At 40.7% G+C, this 21,485-nt stretch overlaps 1 protein-coding gene across 16 annotated transcripts in view; it reads right to left on the minus strand.

Moving 5' to 3' along the window:
- CAB39L (calcium binding protein 39 like) overlaps positions 1-21,485 on the minus strand; it is a 112,281-nt gene that overhangs the window by 9,278 nt on the left and 81,518 nt on the right. For all 16 annotated transcript variants that reach the window (XM_048215478.2, XM_048215483.2, XM_048215475.2 and 13 more), the window contains 4 exons: positions 19,973-20,141; positions 13,730-13,789; positions 11,075-11,140; positions 2,897-3,040 (listed from right to left, as the gene is read on the minus strand). In XM_048215478.2, the coding sequence (XP_048071435.1) occupies positions 2,897-3,040; positions 11,075-11,140; positions 13,730-13,789; positions 19,973-20,141 (439 nt within the window). The remainder of the gene's footprint in view (positions 1-2,896; positions 3,041-11,074; positions 11,141-13,729; positions 13,790-19,972; positions 20,142-21,485) is intronic.

The raw sequence follows: 21,485 nt of genomic DNA on the forward strand, positions 1-21,485 counted from the left end.
AGGCCCAGTTCATACACATACAAGTAAACAAGTGGTCAGCTCTTTTTAAACGCACCTACTCTGTCCAATGATTAGATGATCCAAATTCTGAGGACGGAAGTAGGTTATTTCTATTTGGCCACCCACTGAATACTTCCATAATACTGCATTTTTGAACAAAATTATATGAAGCTTGTTCTCATCTAGGATGATATATTATAATTCCATGGAGCTGAAGGAAATGACACACGGCCTTCTAGAATTTCTTGGATCAGAGGGGTCTTGAGAGGGTCTATCATTTCTACTGTGTAGGCATCTTCCAGTGCTACAGCAATCGATTTGTGTTTCTTCTGATTTGGGCTTATTTTTTATGAAATAATTCTGACATAGAGCAGAGTACAACAAAACATCAGACTCATGTTCCCACTATGTGCTCTATCAAAATCTAAAATTTCCGCCATACTCACCTTCAGATTTTGGTCACCTCTTCATGATTCCATCCTCCTCCCTACTCCTCCCCCCGAGGTGACTGCTATCCTGAATACAGTATGTACCATCCCCATACAGGTTAGTAGACGGTAACTGCGTAAGTCTGAATCCATATACAGAGCTGTTCTGCATGTTTTCAAACTTCAAATAAATAACATCTTCCTAACGTTTGTTTATTCCACTCAGTGTTTGGAGTTTACCCACACCGATCTATGTAACTCAATTAATTTTAACCCATTACTGCATGCTACTGTATGAATAGAACATAATTTATTTTCCCCATCTCCTGTTGAGGCCCATTTGTGTTTTTTTCTCATTTTATGCCATTCTAAACAATGTTGTGATGGACATTTTTGTATGTGATTCCTTGTGCACATGTACAAGAGTGTCTCCAAAAAATTGCTGAGGGGGCGCCTGGGTGCTTCTGTCTGTTAAGCACCCGACTCTTGATCTCAGCTCAGGTCTTAATCTCAGGGTCGTGAGTTCAAGCCCTGCGTTGGGCTCCACGCTGGGTATGGAGCCTACTTAAAAAAAAAAATTGCTGAGAGATGAGATTTTAGGATTGAAGGATATGCATACGTTCAGTTCTTTATTTTACTCAATTGCTCTTCAAAGTGGTTGTACCAACTTACAGTGTATAGACAGCTTCCACTGCCCTCCAGCCTTACCAATGTTTGGTTTGTAACCATTATGAAGAACGTGAAATGATACGTCATTGATATTTCAATGGCCATTTCCAATGTTACTTAGTCAGATGATCATCTTCACCTACTTACTGACCAGTTCCCTCATCTGTAAATGACCAACTTGAATCCTTCCCCTGTTTCTGTTGAATTCTTTCTCTAGATGACTTGTCAGTTACATGTATCACATTCTGTCCCATCTTTTCACTTTTCTTTTTCTGTCTTTTTTTTTTTAAAGATTTTTATTTATTCAACAGAGATAGAGACAGCCAGCGAGAGAGGGAACACAAGCAGGGGAAGTGGGAGAGGAAGAAGCAGGCTCATAGCGCAAGAGCCTGATGTGGGGCTCGATTCCATAACGCTGGGATCACGTCCTGAGCCGAAGGCAGACGCCCAACCGCTGTGCCACCCAGGCGCCCCTCTTTTTCTGTCTTTTTGAACAGAAGTTCTGAATTTTGATGTAGTTGACTAAATACTTCCTATTATGTTTTGTGGCCATAGCTAATCTTAGGCCATTGTTCTACCACACAAATTTTAGAATCAGTGTGTCAAGTTCCAGGAGAAGTCCTGTAGGGATTTTGAACATCACTGAATGGAATTTATAAATTAGTTTAGTATTTGAATTGCTGTAGGGGCTTTTTGGACAATAAAGACCTGGTGGCTGAAAGATGCACTAAATTTTTTTCTTTTTTACCTCTGAAAGCAACAATTACATAACTTACAAACTTCCATGTCTCTCCCATTTACAGATTTATAAATTCAATCACTGAACAGACATATAAAGACCCAAAAAAAGCTTGGAACTCTCCTGACTCTTAATTCTACTCCAGATATCTATCCTAAGAAAATAGTCCTAAATATGGGGACCAAAAAAAAAAAAAACCTAGCTGGAAAAAGAAAATGCTCATTGCAGCATTCCTCACAGTAGGAAGAAAATGGAAATAACCTAAATATAAAAACCAGAGAAATGTTTAAGTAAACTAGAGTAAACAGACCCAATGATGAACTATGCCAATATAACTCCTGGCTCTAAAACCCATATATAACAACAATGAATTAGTGTTCACTTCTGGCAAAGCATTAAGTGATAAAATTAGGTTATCAATTTTGGGTATGTGAATACAGCTGCAGAAAAAACCTTCAAATATGTACATAGGAAAATAAAATGTACTAAAATCAATACATCAGTTTGGTTAGAAGTAGGGATTACAGATGACTGATTTCTCCTACCCTGCTTAAAATATATATACTATCTATAGTTACTAGGATTTTGTTACTCTTACATCAAGGAAAAAATATGAGAAACCAGTGTTATGGGAAGCTAGTTTCCATTCATAGCAAAATGCAGTTAAAAAAAAATTTCTAAACAAGTAATTAGAGTGGGCAGTACCCCAGTACTTCTTCAACTCTTCATTTAAGGCTCAAAGAAACACTTAAGGGAGAAAGCAAAGCATTCGAATTCCAACACTCGGGACTTGGATTCTGGCTCTATCGCTGATTATTTTAGTAACTTTTGGGAAACAGTATCCACCTATTTTCTCAGTGGAAAAAATGAAAACACTCAGAGATAGGGATTAGAAACAAACAGGCATTCATTAAAATAACTCTAGAATTTCGACCGTGCCACGCAAAACGGAAAGACTGCCTATTTCATTTTCTCTCAAGTATAAAGGAGAGTAAACAGCAGGGAGTTGGCCACTGGAAAGGGAAAGACAAATGCCCACGTCGCTTCCGTCACACTCTACCTTAAAGACATGGAAGGCTTCAAACTGAATGTTGGGGCTTTTATCTCGAAGGAGGTTCATCATCAGCTTGAGGTTCTCTGGCTTGCTGATGTACTTGGTCATAATGGCAAAGTTGTGTCGGTCCAGGATCAGTTCACCTAGCAGCTACAAAAACAAAAAACAAACCAAAATCAGACCGATAATCTATCCGAGAGTCATCTGATTCAAAATACATTGCACTTCTCCTTGAAAAACAAATATAAATGTGGTTAGGAATGTTGATGTGAAAAAAAATTGAGAGTCCTTAAGTGCATCTTACATTTAGCACAGGCATGAAAGGAGTTGTTATTATTAAGTTATTTTAAGCTTTTCACACAGTTTTGCTAAAGTCGGTGATTAATGCGTTTCTGAATTTTTTTTTTAAAGCCAGTCTTGCTGCAGCTTAAAAAAGCTCTCTCTGTAAGCTCTCACCCAGAGCCAGCCAGAAACGAATTTATTATTTTCATCACCCACTTTAGTCTTGCTTCCCAGGACTGCATTTCTTCTTAGGCATTATGGTAGAATAAGAATGACCAAATTGACTCTACAGTTACGCCTCCCTTCCCTGAATAAATGTACTCTGGTAGCTTACTGGGAAAATAGGTTATGTCAAGTGAGTCTTACCTTCCCCCTAACTTTTATTACAAAACCAGCTAGATAGCCAGGGGGGAGGGAATCACTGACCCTGAATCCATATTAAGTTTAATATGTGCAGCAAATTTTTATAAAAGGACAAAGTAAAACATTTTCTGGTGACAAATTAATAGTTCCCCCACAAATGCAGCATTATTCCATGTTATGAACTGAATGTCTGTGCCTCCCTAAAGTCTACATGTTGAAATCCTAACCCCAAATGTGACGGTATTAGGAGGCGGGACCTCTGGGAAGCTAGGATTGCAGGAATGGGACAGGCGCTGTTATCAAAGAAACCCCAGAGAGCTCTCTCACTGCTCGCACCTTGATCTTGGACTGCCCAGCCTCTGAAACTATGAGAAATAAATGTCGCTTAAGCCACCAGTCTGTGGCATTTTTGTTACAGCAGCACGAACAGACTAAGACACTTCAAAACAAAGTAAAAATACCCAAAGTGAGAATAGCTGAAGACCGTCTAGCAGCGCAGTTGACCGCTGTCTACTTCATAAACTTTTATTCTCATATAGGGGTAGCAATTCCTAAAACTTCAGCAACCAGGCAGCTGAAATGTACCCTTCACATAGTTTTATATATGATCTACTTATTTTTGAATTCTCCTATTCACCAGACTTTTTCTGGATGCCTTAGGATAGTAATCCATTGTACAGATGGTTACAGAAATCCTGGATGGGAGGAGAAAGCACACGGAGCCATGGGCTGGCTGTCTATCACAACACAGTCTAACAACAGAAACCCAGGAGTGTGTATGTAGTGGCGTGTGAGTGTGTGAGTGTGTGAGACTGTGTCTGGATGCCAGTAAACAACCACCTTGCCTTTGATGCATCTTTTGTCTATTTAACAAATAAGAAGTACATACCTTAAAGTTATGTTATTGCACAAAAATAACATTTGTTAAACATAAAACATGATGACCACTGTTGGATGTTAGCTGGTTAGTCTCAAACATGGGGCAGGAGTCATGTAAACTGTTCGTCTTCATTTTCCTTAATCTCTCTGCAGCATCTAAAGTTACTGAACACTCTTCTGGAAACTTCTTTGCTCTTGGTTTCAAGGCCACTGCATTCTTTTGGTTTCTAATCTCTTGCAGTTTGTTCCTTTGCTCGTGTGTTTACTGTTCCCCTTCCTTCTGCTCTACAATGTAGGAATTTTCCAAGTGGTATACGTGAATCTCTGATCTTTTTTCTCTCTCCAGTCTCATCTATGCCCATGGCTTCAACTGTAACATCTAGGAAGATGTCTCCCAAACCTGCATTTGGAGTCTCAGTTTCTTTCCTGAGCTCTATACCAACGTTTCTAACTGCCTGCCCAGTGGCCCCAGTGGCCCACTTTGCTGGCCAGTCACACTTGGCATCTCTGAAACCAGTTCCTCTTCCTCTTTGTTAGTGACACCATGGCCAGCCAGGCTCCTCGGGAAGAGCTGAAATCTTCCTTGGCTCCTTTTTCCCTTGCCACTCGCATCAAATCTACATCCAAAGTCTGCCAATTTTCTGTTTGTAAATAAATATATCCAACATTCTTTGTTCCACTTTTACTGCCAATATCCTCTTTCCAACCCTCACTACGTCTCACCTGGCTCCTGTGGCAGCACGCAGAATGGTCCCCTCTTCAGGCTAGACCCAATCCAATCCGTCCTGCACGTTGTGCCAAACACACCTTCCTACCGATCAGCCCTATTCAGGCTACTAATTCCACGGAGAGACTGCATGAATAAACAAACGAATCCCTGGATGCCTATGGATTTGGGGGGGGAAATTTAACTCCTTAGGATGGCATTCAAAGGCCTCTGTGCTCTGGAGTCGCTTCTGCTTCCTTTCCTTGGGGCCCCACTTACTCCTGACTGTTCTGCCTCTGCGGCTTCACTCTCCTTGCTGCCAGTGTTTCCCCCAGCTTTATTCAGACATAATTGACAAAACTGCCTATATCTGAAGTGCACATCATGATGATTTGAAATATATTTACACTGTGAAACATTTACCACGACGAAGTTAATTAACACATCATCACCTCACAGTTACCCTTTGCTTTGGTGTGTGGTAAAAGTGCGTAAGATCTCCTCTCAGCAAATTCCAAGTACTCGGCACCGTACTGTTCACTACAGTCACCAGGCTGTACATAGGATCCTCAGGACTTCGTCTTCTCATAACTGAAAGTGTGTACCCATTGACCAACACCTCCCATCCCCCTGCCTCCCAGCCCCTCAGAACCACCATTCCACCTGCTGCTCTGGGCTCTCTTTCTCCCCAGCTGTACTCACTCTGTACTCACTCTGCCTTGCAGTACAGGCTTTCTTGCCTTTTTAGAACATAAGCTCCGTGTGGGTATGTCTCAAATCTTGTTTGTGTTTGTACCCTTCACAGCTTAACTGTGTGATCTGTGTGGATGCTGCTGGGGACGTTAAGTCCACAAAACGCAGAAAAGAAAGAAAGCAGTTCAATTTTTCAATAAGCAGATCCACAGCACAACATAACAGGTCATCTGTGGAAAAGACATGAGGAAGACAGATAAAATCCCACCTGATTTATATGGCCATGCAGCCACGGTCCATTGCACACATGTCTTCTCAAGATGAAAGGTAACCCATTCCCTGTAAGAGGACTTGACCGTGCCTTCCGCTATGCACTCTTCACAGTTCACTTTGAACCCACCTGGCCACTAAGGTAGCCGCTTGTTTTAGCTAATTGCCTTTATTCAGCTAATAAAGAGAATAATAAAACTCTTAGGTCTCTGACAAGCAAATGGTTACAGCTCGGAGAGAAGCACCGAGGTTAATTTCCCCGATGACGGGGAGACAGGGTGCTATCTTCCAACGTGTTTACATGGCAGCAGGATGGCTTCCAGACTCTCAAAAAAACCAACCACTCTGGGTTGTAAAGCTGACAAGATATCTATATATAGATGATCCACTCACTTAAGAGATTCATGGGCATATATAGATGTAGATATGCTTCACTACAGATACAGATCTGTATCGGTATCTATCTACAGATTCTATATTGATGTAAAGATATATTTATATAAAACATAAAAATCAAATATAATACATATCACATATATACAAATACATATAGCACACACATACACATCTCAAAAGGTCTTTCAACAATAAAGAAATTTCATTAAAAAAATTTTACCCTTAAAATCTGCACGCACACACACTCAAGAATTTGTTGAAGGGACGTTTGTAAGTTAAATTCAGATTAAGTCACTTTAATTTTTATTACATGGGGATGCCTACATATAAATTTTATACAATCTATCCTCTGCTAATATAATTTCACTACTTTTCTGAAACAATCAATTTGTGTTAAATCATTTGACCAACAATGACTCTGTTAGCCATTAAATATTAATCTATTTTAATTAATACTGACAATGACAAAATGCTGTACTTCATCATAATACAAAGCATTTAACACAATAAAATGGGTAAAAATTGTTTTTAGTTCTCTATATTAGATTTTATAGGCTTCAGTATTACAGAGTAAAGCCAAGCACAGCAAGTAGAAATAATGAGGTTTTTTTAAACTTAGTGCTTTAATGAAATTGACCGAGCCAAAAACAACCCCCAAAATTCTCCCAAGCTTCTTTTGAATTATAATCTTTCTTGCTAGTAATTAAATGGCTCTGAAGAAGATAAGAAATAAATTCCTAAGCTCTGTCATGTGAGGGGAAAGAATTTCTCTGTTAATTATTTTTTATTGACACCAGGAATCTAAACACCCCAAGGTAGTTCAGGAAAATTTAGAACATGGTTTTCCAAAAGACAGCTGGCAGCAAGTACTCTGGAGTCAGAAAATAGCCCAGCTTTAAGACAGTTTATCACTTAACAGAATACTCTAAGTGTGCTCTTATAATAATCGGAACTCTCTTATTTTCTAAAATGATGAAACATCTATGTACAAAATATTACAGAGAACTCGGAGATATAAACATGGCTGTGTCAAAACAGAACCTATTGCTACCACAGACCTAGTTCTCAAAAGGAAAAACCAGCAGTGCACCAGCAGAGCTCTCCAAAACAACGTTTTTCTGTTAAAGACACGAATATACAGCTCTCTCGAATACAGTGAAATAAGACGATTTTAATAATGTGTCTGCTGATATCTAGCATTCGAAAAAGCCAAATCTTTAGTACTCGGGTTAACAATTTCTGCGTTCTTAGATATGCTTTATCTGTCTTTTACTAGTTTTCTTCAGGGTCCAACCAGTGCTCAGTTTTACCATACTGCAAATAAAATATTTGTGAGACATGCCACTATAAAAGATTTCAGGCAAGAGTAGCAGCCAACGTAGTATGTCTGGGTGAGTTAATAAAGAACAGGAAAGAGGCCTTCTGAGTGGGCTGGGGCATCTGTAAGCAAGGAGGAAGCAAGTGGGAAAGGGAGAGTTTCAATACCACATTCGGACTCGGTTGCTCCTTGCCTAAGCCTCTGGGAACAGTGCAGAGGTGTCTGGCCACAGAGCCATGGGAAAGGGGGGCTGGAGAGTGGAGAGCCAGGTGGCAGCAGAAAGCAATGAAGCATGAACCTTCTAGCTCCCCTTTGCTACCCACCAAATTTCTATTACATATTGTACCCATCACACGTGCACTGAACTAACGGGCTTCTATTTTCAAATCCAAATGCATCCTGCCAGGGAGCAGGACAAGGTGGGGCTGACGACATCTTGAGAACAGAATGAGGGCAATGGGCACATGGGTAGGAAGGGATGACAGGGTAACACGAAGGACAAAGCAGGAAGGAGGCCCCGAGGCAGATGTTTCGGGGAACAACTGTTAGCTTTATAACTTCACCGAAGGCCTTAGAGACAGTCGATCGCAGAAAGATTTCTTTCTTTTTTTTTTTTTTAAAGATTTTATTTATTTATTTGACAGAGACAGCCAGCAAGAGAGGCAACACAAGCAGGGGGAGTGGGAGAGGAAGAAGCAGGCTCTTAGGAAGGAGCCCGATGTGGGGCTTGATCCCAGAACGCTGGGATCACGCCCTGAGCCGAAGGCAGACGCTTAACGACTGCGCCACCCAGGCGCCCCCGCAGAAAGATTTCTATCACTAATTCCTGTCACTACTGAAAACAGTACAAGGATAAATTCTAAAGTCTATGACTCTCAGCTTTCTTGATGCCAATTTAGTTCAATCACCTTAGTTCGTACCAATGTTGCTACTTTGGTTCATGATCTCATAGATTCCCACTGAAAAGAGGAAGGATTTAGAAAGCGTATGAGAGATTTCTTATACACTGGCTCCTCAGAACATTGTCAGCTCTGTTTACTATTCAATCTCCCCTTCCCTCCAAGGGCAACGATCTCTGGTACTACAGACCAGCCCCCTGTTTCGGCTGTGCTTGTGGAGCCCTTCACAAATAAGGAATTCTATTCTTTAGGTACGCAGCTGCGGCAACAGGATGCGGCCTTATCTTCAAATGCCTTTAACAAGCTTTCTGGATGTAGGTGAGCACGGCACCTTTGTCTAAAGCTTCATCTCATAGCTCCCGGCTCCAGCAGCAAGAGCAGAGAACCCAAGGTCTATTTTCTATGTGGATCACCTTGTATGGGTTTCCACGCAAGGGGAAACTCAATAAAGAGTGCTGAATGACTGGCTGAAAATAGCACACTGACCCCCCCAACAAGGGGTAATGCTGGCGCAGCAAGGGCACAAATTCAGGGACAGGCAGGTCATGGCTAAGGCAAAATCACAGGTAAAGTGAACTGACAAAACTGTCATAACAAATCCACCTAGTTTATCACTTCAGTTAAAGTGTATTCAGTATTAAGAAACAAACACATTGTTCTATGAATGTCATTATCCCAACATGTAAAAATAATACAAGTGATGTTTAGTAAGCCCAAACATCGTACAAAGGGACTTGACAAAGCCAGCCGATTATTATCTGCCGATAACATTCTCTGGACTGTCTGAGTGGGATCTGAAGGGTAGAGATGCAGCTTTAACGGAAGTCCCACTCCCACAGGAGCAGTCCTACCTCCTCTTGACCAGATGGCTGCTTCCAGGCACTTATTTAGAAAATTAGTTTATTTATTTGAGGTGGGGGGGGTGGGGAAGGGAGAGGCAGAGGGAGAGAGAGCCCCAAGCAGGACTGTGCTGAGTGTGGAGCCCTATGCGGGGTTTGATCTCAGGACCCTTGGATCACGACCTGAGCCTAACCTGTACCACCCAGGCGCCCCCAGGCACCTTTTCACTGAAGGAGGGAAGGCTACTCGCCAACTCTGTGGCCCTACTCTGCTGGGCTGGCTGTGCTGGGGGACAGCGAACTTGCACAGGCATTCATAGGTGATATCATCTCCAATAGCAAATGCCACTTGGTAACACACACCCCCCTCTATCACCCCAGCCATCACTTCTTCCTGTCCTCATGCCCTCCTGAACTGTTCTAAAGTCACCTGAAAGTTAAATATTTATCTGTTTGTCTATTGTCTCTTTTCCTCCAACAGGATGTAAGGTCCATTGAGGTGCGACTTCATTTTGCTCTTGGCTGTCACTGTCATGTTAGGAACAGGAGCACATAAATATTTGTTGACCAAATGGAATGCCCTGTTACCCACCACACCACCCCCAATAACTGATCCAACTAAGCTATTTACAGATAATTGAGAATTGACTTTATTTTCTTTTCTAGCTGGTGATATCATTTTTTAACCTCTTTCCAGAGTCTGTTTCAGCATAACACTGGCATTTTTAGAAAAGCACAGTTTTGGGTCCATGACCAAGTACTCAAATTTATTAAAGATTATTCAAGATTATTCTTTTAATTCTTAAAGAGTGACTATTTTTGTATTTCAGAATCTTTGCTGGAAACACAATTTGAAGATATGTTAAATGGTGGAGGTATTAAAAATGACCTACAGTAAAACAATAACAAGAATTCTCAGAGACTGGAACCCAGCAATGCAATACGGTAAAAAAAAGAAAAAAAAATCTTTGGAAAAATATGTTACAAACCTGGGGTAAGTGCTTCTCAGATGGGGGTAAGCCCTATCACATAACCTTTTCGTCTGCTTCTCTGCAAAGTAGCCCACAAAGTCTAGTTTACAGAGAAATGTGTAAGAGAAATAGGGTCATTTTTTCCTATTTCAGATACACTGAAGGAGAGCTGCAGGAGAACCTTGCTGATTCTTCCTTATAAACACTAATTCAGATCTTAATTTCAAGCCAAGAGTGATTTCTTTTCATCTCCAGAAAATACGCCCTGGGTGAGAACTGTGGTTGTATTTAAATCAACTTAAGCTTGATTTTCTTTCTGAGCTGAAATATACTAAATTCTACTTTATCATGTATACCATTATTTATATTGTTACTTCCAAAAAGTATTTGAGGCAGGACACTTACAGTGTTTTGCTACAAAGTACAGTCATAACATGAAACATATTTTCCAAGTTACAAAAAAAGGGACACCCTAATTTTTCTCTATGTACTTGTCTATTCAGGGCCATCATTTACTAGTAAGATATCAACTGACAGAGACTCTTAACTTAAAGAAATTTGATATTACCTTTAAAGATTGTCTCTTGGTCACATAATTCTCAGACTGAAGCAATTTCTCATAGTCGTCAAAAATCTAATGAAAAGAAAATAAATATTAGAGTGTAAAACCAGCAATGGTTTCTCTGCATTAGGTTTGCTTGCTCTCTTGCTCTCTTGCAGCCCAGCTGCTGTGCCTCGCATCCGTCTGTGTGCTTAATAACCCTATGCTGATCACACTGTCCACAGGGAAGGTTCCCCCATTTCACCATCCTCATTTACACATAAAGACACTGGGGGGTAGAAAGGTCAAGTGATACAACAGATGTACTTGTCCCTTTTAGTTCTACAAATTAAAAATTGAGTGGAAAAATGGAGTATTTGAGTCCTTTCAATACATTCTTTTGAATAAAACATCTACTAACTTATCTATTTTTTTTTTTAAAGATTTATTTATTTATTAGACAGAGACAGCCAGTGAAAGAGGGAACACAAGCAGGGGGAGTGGGAGAGGAAGAAGCAGGCTCATAGCGGAGGAGCCTGATGTGGGGCTCGATCCCATAACGCTGGGATCACGCCCTGAGCCGAAGGCAGACGCTTAACCGCTGTGCCACCCAGGCGCCCCTAACTTATCTATTGAATGAGTAGAAAAATAACACATTTCATGCCATTTTAGAGAAGTTTGATCAGGTAGCCTTGCTGGCAGCTATTAGCGCATGAGTAACTTAGGAAAAGATTAAACACGCTTAGGGCTTCACATGATATCCCATGAAGAATCAAACTGTCGGGTTCATAGTGTGGACAGGTGGAGGAATGAGGCAACTTCTGCCACACGATGGCCACGCTAATCGCAGCGGGCCTCTCTGGAGGACTTCCGCTCTTCCCCAAAGCTGGGGACGCTGGTGTCTGGGGCCCCTGTTTCCCAATGTGGCTGTCAACCACTGCCCGGGTCCTTCAGTTTCACACAAGAGTGCCAGACGCTGGGGAAGCTAAGTGTTGACCTCCTGCCACACAAGGGCATGCCTCAGAGGCCACAGAGGTGGGAGGAGCGAGCCCAGTGGAGAACGAAGGCAGGAGAGTCCAGGGGCTGAGGAGGGTGGGAAACAGTCCCGGTCCTCAGGAGGCCGAGTGTGAGGTGTGTGTGCACGGGTGTGATGAGGGCACGCAGTGCACACAGAGGATAATTACCGACAGAGAATTAAGAAAGTGAAAAGTAAAAACAAACCCATGTAGCCCACATTAAAGTCATAATAATTGTACTCCTTTATATGAAGGACTTACTGTTTATTCTGTAATGATTTTGTGGGACATGAAATTTATCAAATTTTGTGGTAAGTTTTTAAAAATTTTAATTCCAGCAGAGTGAACATGCAGTGTTACATTAGTTTCAGGTGTATGATATAGGGATCAACACTTCCACCCAACACCCGGTGCTCGGCCTTAAGCCCTATCCCCTATTCCCCCATCCCCCCACCTACTTCCCCTCTGGTAACCATGGGTTTGTTCTCTGTAGTTAAGAGTCTGTTTCTTGGTCTCTCTCTTTCTCTCTTCTTTTTCCTTTGCTCGTTTGTTTCTTAAATTCCACATATGAGTGCAATCATATGTAACCAGAAATTTCAAATACATGTATAAGGTATGACTGACTTCCCAGGATGCCAGTTTCATTATTTTAGAGTCCTATATCATGTGCTCCCATTTCATAGTTTCTGTTAAAGAAATATGAACCTCAGAAAGTATGAAATGTCTGAGGGAGCATGAGTTCTTGGAGCTGGGGTTGAGGCCCGTGCAGCAGGCTCAGTGACTGTGAAGCCACCAAATTACACAAGATGTGACTACAGGTACAAAGACAAGATCAAGTAAATAAGGGATCAAAGAGAATGAGTTTACAGTCTTCCAAACTGTCATGTACTATTTCCTGAATGCAAAGCATTCCTGCACAACACATTTACATCACTCATTCTATAGAAAAGATTAGTAGCTGACGCCACAGGTTTTGTCATAAACTATCTTAGCTCTCTTATTTTCACTTATTATAAGTCGACATCTAATGAGTCTTTAACATTCCATCTAGCATCTACAGTTTCTGATCAGGTTCCTTCCTCTCAGGGAGCTCAAGAACCAGCCAGGAAGGTACAGACACACCATAATACAATGTGGAAAATGGTGGCAGTGGGGGTGGGGAGGGAGTAGGCGTGCACGTATGTGGATGGGTGGGATTAGGGAAAGCTTCCTGGAAGAGTCACATTTCAGCGGAATCTCAAAAGGATGGGTTGCATTCACCATTTGAGAAGGGAGTTGGAAGACAGATATATCTTGGCATTTCTATTAGTAAGTAAAACTAATTATCAAGCAAGTAAAATGATTTCTTTAGTGAGGGTGGAGTGCTCTTATGGTTACCTCCTGCCTCCTAAGGGCAACATGGATGCTCTTAAATCAGGATCAAAGTAAGCAGGTGCCAGTCACCGTCTGGAGCTCCGGATAAAACAACAGGAACAGGTGGGAAAAATGGGAAAGCCCTGATCTCCTGCCATCCTCAATTTTACACAAAGTTTCCTGATGACCTGGCTCCCAGGAAAATGGACAAACTGGGGGCATGGCAGACAACGGTTGGTGTCTGTTGTGATCATAAACAGGAGCAAGTGTCCACAGAGAATGAGGTAAAACGTTAAAAAGGACTTCTACTTACAGTGTCATAATTTTGTTCTAAGAAGTCGGCAACCAACACTTTATGTCTGGTTAGTAAGTCCTAGAAAAAGAACAGTGAAGTGAAATAAAATTATTATAGCTAATAAATTTTATAAATTTGGCTTTTCTAAGAATTTTATAAGTCCATTCATTTGAAACATAAAGGTTTCTGAAGAATATTTTCTTTACATCCACAAAATTATTTCCATTCTTAGTTTAAGATGTGAAATGCAAGTTTGTTTCATGTCAATAACAACAAAGTGTTTTAATTCATTATCATTGTTAATTTTATGATAGGAATAATTTAACTAGTGAAACAAACGGGGTTTATAGTCTTCGAGCCATGACTACATTGTGATTATGATCTAATAAATACCTAAATTAAGTTTATGATGATCTATTCGAAATGTCATTAATAGCTTTTTTTTTTTTTTTTTTTTAAGAATGCCTAATGGCTTAAAACCATATCTCACAAGTTAACCTAAAAGATTTTCCGGGATTTCAACCTTTAGTTTTTTTTCTTAACCATGTTTAAAAAAGAGGTGTCTAGGATGCTGGGAAGCACAAAAACGACATTGAACTGTGCCATCGCAGGCTCATCCTGCTCTTGGGTTAACGGACTGTGTGGTGGTGAGTAGTGACTAAGCCATACAATGCACCCTTTCAAAGCTGAAGACAAGTAGACTGATCTTATTACGGCATAACTCTCAGAAAACTGAACAAAAGCATAAAGGAACATTTGACTGTCTTCGGCTCACACCTAAATTATATCCTTAATTCACCTTAATGTTGAAAGAAAACAAGCCTCACCTAATCCCTTTTATACGCTTAGAGGCTAAATGCCTTGTCTAGGTAGAATGTAGAATTTAATTAAAAACATAAAAGAATTTTAAAGTTGTCCAAAATAAGTTCTTATACTTTAATACACATTTAATTAAAACTTCCTAAAAGCATATAGAAGGTCCACAACATAAGTTTACAGAGAACAAGAAGGCAGCAGCAATGGCAAAACTCACCTATCTCTATTTTAATAAGTAAAATATTTAATGCATTTTGCGCTATAATTTTCAAGTTCAAGAACAATGAGACTGGCTATTGATATCATTTCATTAGTTATCATCACATCTTGACTGACCACTGCACCTATCAGTGGAAACCAATATTTTTTTTTTTTCCAGTAGAACATTCAGTATTGTTCTGGAACTGGAATTTTAAAATGGGAAAACCCTCTATATGAAATCATTCCTGGTCTGCCGGAGGTCAAAATTCAAACTAGTTCCTCTATCAGAGGACCCCAAAATAAGGTAGTCCCATGGCATTCTTTGGGGTCCCTAGTTTTCAGACAGCCCCTTCCCTAATGCCCTGAGCAGGATCAGTGATTTTTCTGAGCTGACCCCGGTTAGAAAGGGTTTCTTTCTAAGGGCTGCAGCAGACCCTGGATCCACCTGTTGCAACAATCAGCAGGCTTGAGTGTGGGGACCGTGCCCTCTCCCAGCCGCAGGTCTGCACACACAGCGATGGCAGCAGCAGATGGAGCACGGCACAGATGAGCGCTACCTGGGAAGCTCTCCATTCACTATTCATTAGTGTAACTCCAAAGAAAGAGGAATCAGGAGGGAGTCCTGTTAGTAGCAGCTCCTTCAAATTCCAAAGGAAAAAACCTGTAATAACTTACATATCCAATAACAGAAAAATAAAATGTGACGGGGTAGAATTCCTCCAGCACGTGTACATGGTGGGTACAGCCAATAAATGATTCTCTCTCTCACACACACACACACTCTCACACTCGTGTGTATCTATTCATAGCTATACCCTCACATTTCTGCACGGAGTAAAATGCATGTACAAAACTGGAGGAACTGACCATATATGTACATACACCCACACATATATACACATAATACAAAGACAAATACAATTGCTGCATCATTATAGATCATGTAACAGTGGAAAAAATTAGCTAAAATCCTACCCAAAAAGGAAAAAGCAGAAAGTTGCAAAGAAAAATAAAGTTCAAATTTTAAATGATTTAAAATTTTAAAAATTATTTGAAACACTGTATTCTTTGATCCCACCTCCTCACAATTCTGTTTTGACAAGACTAAGTTTTGCATAGTCTGTGTATTATGCTAAAAAAGTCTGAGATGGATATGTAAGTGACTTCTGCACACCTTGGGAGACACAGGGTGGAACGACAGAGACACACTCAACGGCAGGGACACGACAGTGGATGGGCCAAGCAGCAGCTGCCATTTACGGAGGATTTACTGTGTGTTGGGGAGCGTGCAGAGCGCTTTACACATGTTATTTCTAATCTTCACAACTCTGCAAAGCAGGGGTTATTTTCTTCATATCTCAGACAAGGAAAATGAAACTCCAAGGTTAACTACTTGCTCAAGGACAGCCAGCCAGTCAGGTGGCAGAGGGAGGTGGAATTCAAACCCCTTCTATCATGTCAGTTCTTGGAAGGAGGGATGAAAGAAATTCCGATTGTCAGGAATGCTTTTTGGGAAAGGACAATCTGTAGACAATACTGTCCTTTCAATGTTAAACATTAATGAATAAACTGGGCAACAGCCATTTTGGAGCTCAAAACGAAAAAGGCAAATCAAAGAGGTTCAAAACAAAAGACAAAACCAAACTAAATTAAACTAAAACCAAGCCAACGAAACAACCAAAACCCCTCAAAGCCATCTACTTAAAAAGAAACAGTGACTTATGGTCACTGTTTTATTATATTAACCACAGCATTTTGGAAAAATATGGAAATTGGCATTTCCAATATTGTTAGCATACCGGAAAACTTTTATTTAAAGATTTATTTATTTGAGAGAGAGAGGGAGGGAGGGAGAGAAAGAAAGAGGGAAAGCAAGCATGGGGGAGGGGCAGAGGGAGAGGGAGAGAATCTCAAGCTGACTCCCTGCTGAGTGCGGAGCCTGATGCTGGCCTTCATCTCAGGATCCTGAGACCATGACCTGAGCTAAAATCAAGAGTCAGACGCTTAACAGACTGAGGCACCCACACGACCCCCCCACTTTTTTTTTTTTTTTTAGCATACTAGAAAACTTTTTATGGTTATTTAGATTTTCAGACTTAAGTTCGATGGAAAATATGCTGAGGTATAAATTAAAACAATTTATTTTTGATATTTAATATTGTGCTGCAAATTACATTGGGTTGAACATATGATAGCAAGACATTATTATCAAGTACAGTTTATTTTATTAAATGTTGAAAAACCTTTGTGGAAATTTTGAAAAAATACATATTCATTTCTTTTTGCCTCCATTAGAGTTTGTTCTTTGTTTATAATTATTTGTGAAGCTTTACTTACAGTCTTTTAAAAAAAGAACCAACTTTGTTTCCATGACAGCAGAGTCATCAGATAGAAAAGGGAAAAAAATGGGACTACGCTCTCTATTAATAGAAAACATCTCCTTGGCTGTTTAGGCACAGACAGTTCCCTAGAAAGAAATGGAATCATCTTTTGTGTTAAATGTCATTCTTCAGATTTGATGCATCAAAGCCTCCCTCACCGTGTGCTCTAGATAGACTTTGGGGGGTTCATCTGTAGCCACTGTACAACCTCTGCTTTGTCGGGTGAGACTGAGTGGCCTGTGGAACGGAGCAGGCTCGTGAGTGACACAGCACTCCGAGCACACATTCACGCTTGTTGCCCTCGCTCCTCTTCCCTCCGCCCACCAGGCAACTCTCCTTAGTGTTGTCCTCAGCCTTTTCCTCCCTCTCTTTCCTTCCTTTCCCTCACTCTTTGCTGTTCTCTCTAGTTTTCTTCTTCTCTTCTTACATCTTTGTCTTCTTCATCCCCCTCCTAGATCCCCCCTCTTCCTTCTCCTTCTTTCCCTTGCCCTTCGCCTTCTATCCCAGACTTGCAGGCTCGGCTCTTCCTCTGCCTGGTCTTGTCAGGGAGAACCTAGGGAGCAGGTAGGACTGGAAGGAGACATGTGGAAAACCCAAGCAAGGTGGTGACTGCTCTCCCTTCAAACCCAGATTCTAGAGTGGCTCCGTACTTATTTTGGGCTTGGCTGAGGCTTTTAGGGAACGAGGGCACTGAGGCTCATTTCCTCTCCCTTCTCAAGCAATTCAGTCCTGGTTCCAAACCTGCACCCCTCCGATTTGTTAAAATAAAAGTGCCACAGTAAACTGTCCTCCTCAAACAGGATTCCCTCTGACAGGAGTTCTTATCAATTCAATTTTCCTCATTTCATGATGTTTCCGGAGATATGGAAATGTCATGATAGACCGTGTTGCAGGCAACAGCTGCCCAGCCTTGCCTACCCCTTCACCAGGCTATCTTTAGGGCCGGGTCCACTCACCAGTGTTCCCTCTTGGTCACAGTGAGCCCCCTCACTGCCCCGCTGCAGGCCCCCACTCCATCCCTTCCCTTTGCTAGGTTTTCTTCTTCCGAGGTGCCCCTTCCTCCTGCTCCCCCTCCAGTCCCTGCTGTCTCTTGTCTCTGCTCCCTGATGCTCTCTCACACTTTCTGCCACCATGTGAGCGTATGTATCTTTTCATGGATTCAGGACACCTTCCTAGAACAGGCTGAGTAAATCCCTAGTCTATAAATAATACATAATTTTCAGTATAACAAACTACCACTTTCACCTTTCTTGGACTCTGGAGAGCTATTAAAAGGAACTATTTGTCATTAGGGTCACAGGCAACTTTGAAGTCGTTCACATAAAGTAGTAAGATTAAAATATTTACTAATACTGGTATAAGGACTATGTCAATATTATTGAAGTATGTATTGAAGATAATACATAAAAAATAAAAAGTCACACGTGAATTACAATTAGGTAACAATATATATTTATATCCTAAAAAAAAAGTAGAAGTAAATTTGGAATGACGTAAATGGAGCAAGTAAATTGCTGAAATGCTTTTAAAGAAATGAATCTGAATATATACATTTAAACAAGTCTTGTCTATTTTGTAATTGACATTTTTGTCAATGATGCTGTTACATCATCAGCATAAAATATTTTCAGAACTCCTCTTCTAAAATTGTCTTCAGAGCCAATGTGGTATACACTGAAGACAGACTCTATTTTAGTCATTTTAAAATCTATTTTTATTATCATTACCATTATTATTACCAAAATGAAAAACAGTCCTAGCTACCATGATCACCCACTTCACCCATTAACCCAAATGTCAAACAGCTTTGTGCTGTTTCCAAACTTTTATCTGCCCTCAAAGGATAAAGATTTGAAAAATGAACATGGCATAGACAATGACACCAGTTTCAAAATATATTAAATAATGGCAGATCATAAGTAAATGATTTGCTAAGACAGAAACCTTTAAGGTGACATCATTCATTGCATGTATAAGTTCTAGTATTTTAGTCTCCAAATTAGCTACATTATTTTCTAATATGCTTTCTGAACATCTTTTTGATAGTCAAACACAGAAACAGAAAGTAGAATGGGGCTAAGGGGCTGAGGGCAAGGGAGAAATGGAGCATTGTTGTTTAACAGATATTAGTTGCACAACAGTGTGAATATACTTGACACTATTGAACTGTGCACTAAAAAATGGTTACGATGGTAATTTTGTTATATGTTATTTTACAATTAAAATTTTTTAATATAAAACTAAGATTAAATTCACTTCCTGTTTAGTAACAGAGTAGATAACAAGTTTGTAAGAATATAGGTGATTATGAAAAAAACACAATTCATTTATTAGTAATTTGTTTCACTGGGTGGGAATTTACGATTACACCGATAAAGTACTGTGATGTCTTTCATATGCAAAGGTGTCATTCTCCAGCTCCCTTCACTACCCAGTTCCCCTCACTACCCAGTTCCCCTCCCTGCAGGTAAACACTGTTCCTGCTTCCCTGGTAACCTTCCAGAGGTATTCAGTGCATATACACCTCAAGTGCAGCTTATACCCTTTGTTTTTAACACAAGTGAAAGCATGCTTTGCATAGAATACTACCTGTTCCTTTTTTTACTTATATATTGCAATTCATTCTGTATGAGTTTGTGACAAGTACTCTGAGTTGTTTTTTCCACAATGTGATAGACTGGCCTCATAGAATGCATGACCGATGCTCTATGACTTGCACCATAAATCACAGTTGGTTATGCTTGGGCCTACGGAATCGCCTTTTCTGCTCTTTAAAATTACACTGCCTCCTCAGAGGCCAGCTGACTTTAACTAAATGCTGAAACTAAATGACCTAGCTGATTCAGAAAAAAAAAAAAATTACCTTAAAAGTAGCAAAGGCATCTGAAGCAATATCGAATGTTGACAACTCCACATACTTAAAGAAGTCTCGGAACTGATTAGAAAAGAGGATGATTTTGGCAAGTGGTTCGTGTCGAATACATTCTCTCAGCATAATCCCACAACGTAAGGCGATCTGTGGGGCTTCATATCTAAAGCATAAACAAGAGAGAAATACAGAACACTGTTATCCTATTAACAAAATAATATTAATGGTATCAAAAGAACCATTTCAATACTGCTGTTAAAGGAAGCATAGATACCATTTGTCACAGTTCATTCCAACACCATTCATTCAATACCCACTGAATAGCTAAGATGTGCTGGCACTATTCCAGACGCTGAGGATACAATAGTAGAGCACAACAGGCCACCGCCTTCCTAGAGTTCATATTTTTTAGTGGGAATACTATTCAGTAGGGTAAGAGACAGATTATAAACAATGAAAAGAAATTTCATATTCTGAGAAGTGCTATGAAACTGAAGACATTAAAATACTTACACTACAGAGTGTGACTACTTAATTTACTTTTGTTTGGACTGAGGGGTCAGGGAAGGAGCAAGGTGTTCCAAGCAAAGGGAACTAACCGCAAAGGCTCCAAGGCAAGAACCAGCTTGGTGAGTTAGAGAAAAGTAAGGCCAGTGTGGCTAGAACGTGGGGGAAGAGTAGTGAATGGTGTGAAGTGAGGCAAGAGTGGAGAAGGGCAGGGGCCAGATCACATACAGCTGCGTAAGCTAAGCTAAGGAGTGTGGTTTTAAAGTGTGGTAGGAAGCCTTTGGAGAGTTTAAAGCAAGAAATTAACATGGCCTAACATATGCTTTAAAAAGATCACTCTGGGCATCTGTGGGGACGACTGGGCGGCTCAGTTGGTTAAGTATCTGACTTTTGATTTTGGCTCAGATCTCAAGGTTGAGCCCCGCATTGGATTCCATGCTGGGCGTGAAGCCTGCTTAAGATTCTCTCTCTCCCTCTTCCTCTGCCTTCCCCCCTCCCCCCCACCCCAGGCTGCCGGGTGCACTCTTTCTCTCCTAAAAAAAAAAAAAGGAAAAATGAGCTGGAAAGTTAGAGTGGGAGCAGGGGGACTGGGTAGGAGGAGGAGCAGAAGCCCAGCTAAGATGATGGTGGCCTGGACTGAGGTGGTAGTAATACATTAGAGGACTGTGGGCGGATCGTGCGTATTGTCTGCAGGGAGTCAACAGGCCTTGCTAACGACGTAGCCAGGGTAGAGTGGGAACAAATCTGGGGTGAGGGAAATTGAGGACTCAAGAACGATTCCCACATTTTTGGCCTGAATAATTGGGTAGATGGTGGTGCCAATTTTTAAGATGAATAAAACTAGTAGACAAACAGACCAGTGAAGAAATTAAAAGTTTGTTTCTGACCATGTTAACTTGGAGATGCCTGATATCTAAGTAGAGATGTCTCCTTGGCAGTAGAATCTATCTATCTGGGGGTCAGAAAAAGGATAAGTATAAGGATAGATATTACATGCACG

The sequence above is a fragment of the Ursus arctos genome, unplaced genomic scaffold (genome assembly GCF_023065955.2).
Source record: "Ursus arctos isolate Adak ecotype North America unplaced genomic scaffold, UrsArc2.0 scaffold_10, whole genome shotgun sequence".
Classification (NCBI taxonomy): Eukaryota; Metazoa; Chordata; class Mammalia; order Carnivora; family Ursidae; genus Ursus; species Ursus arctos.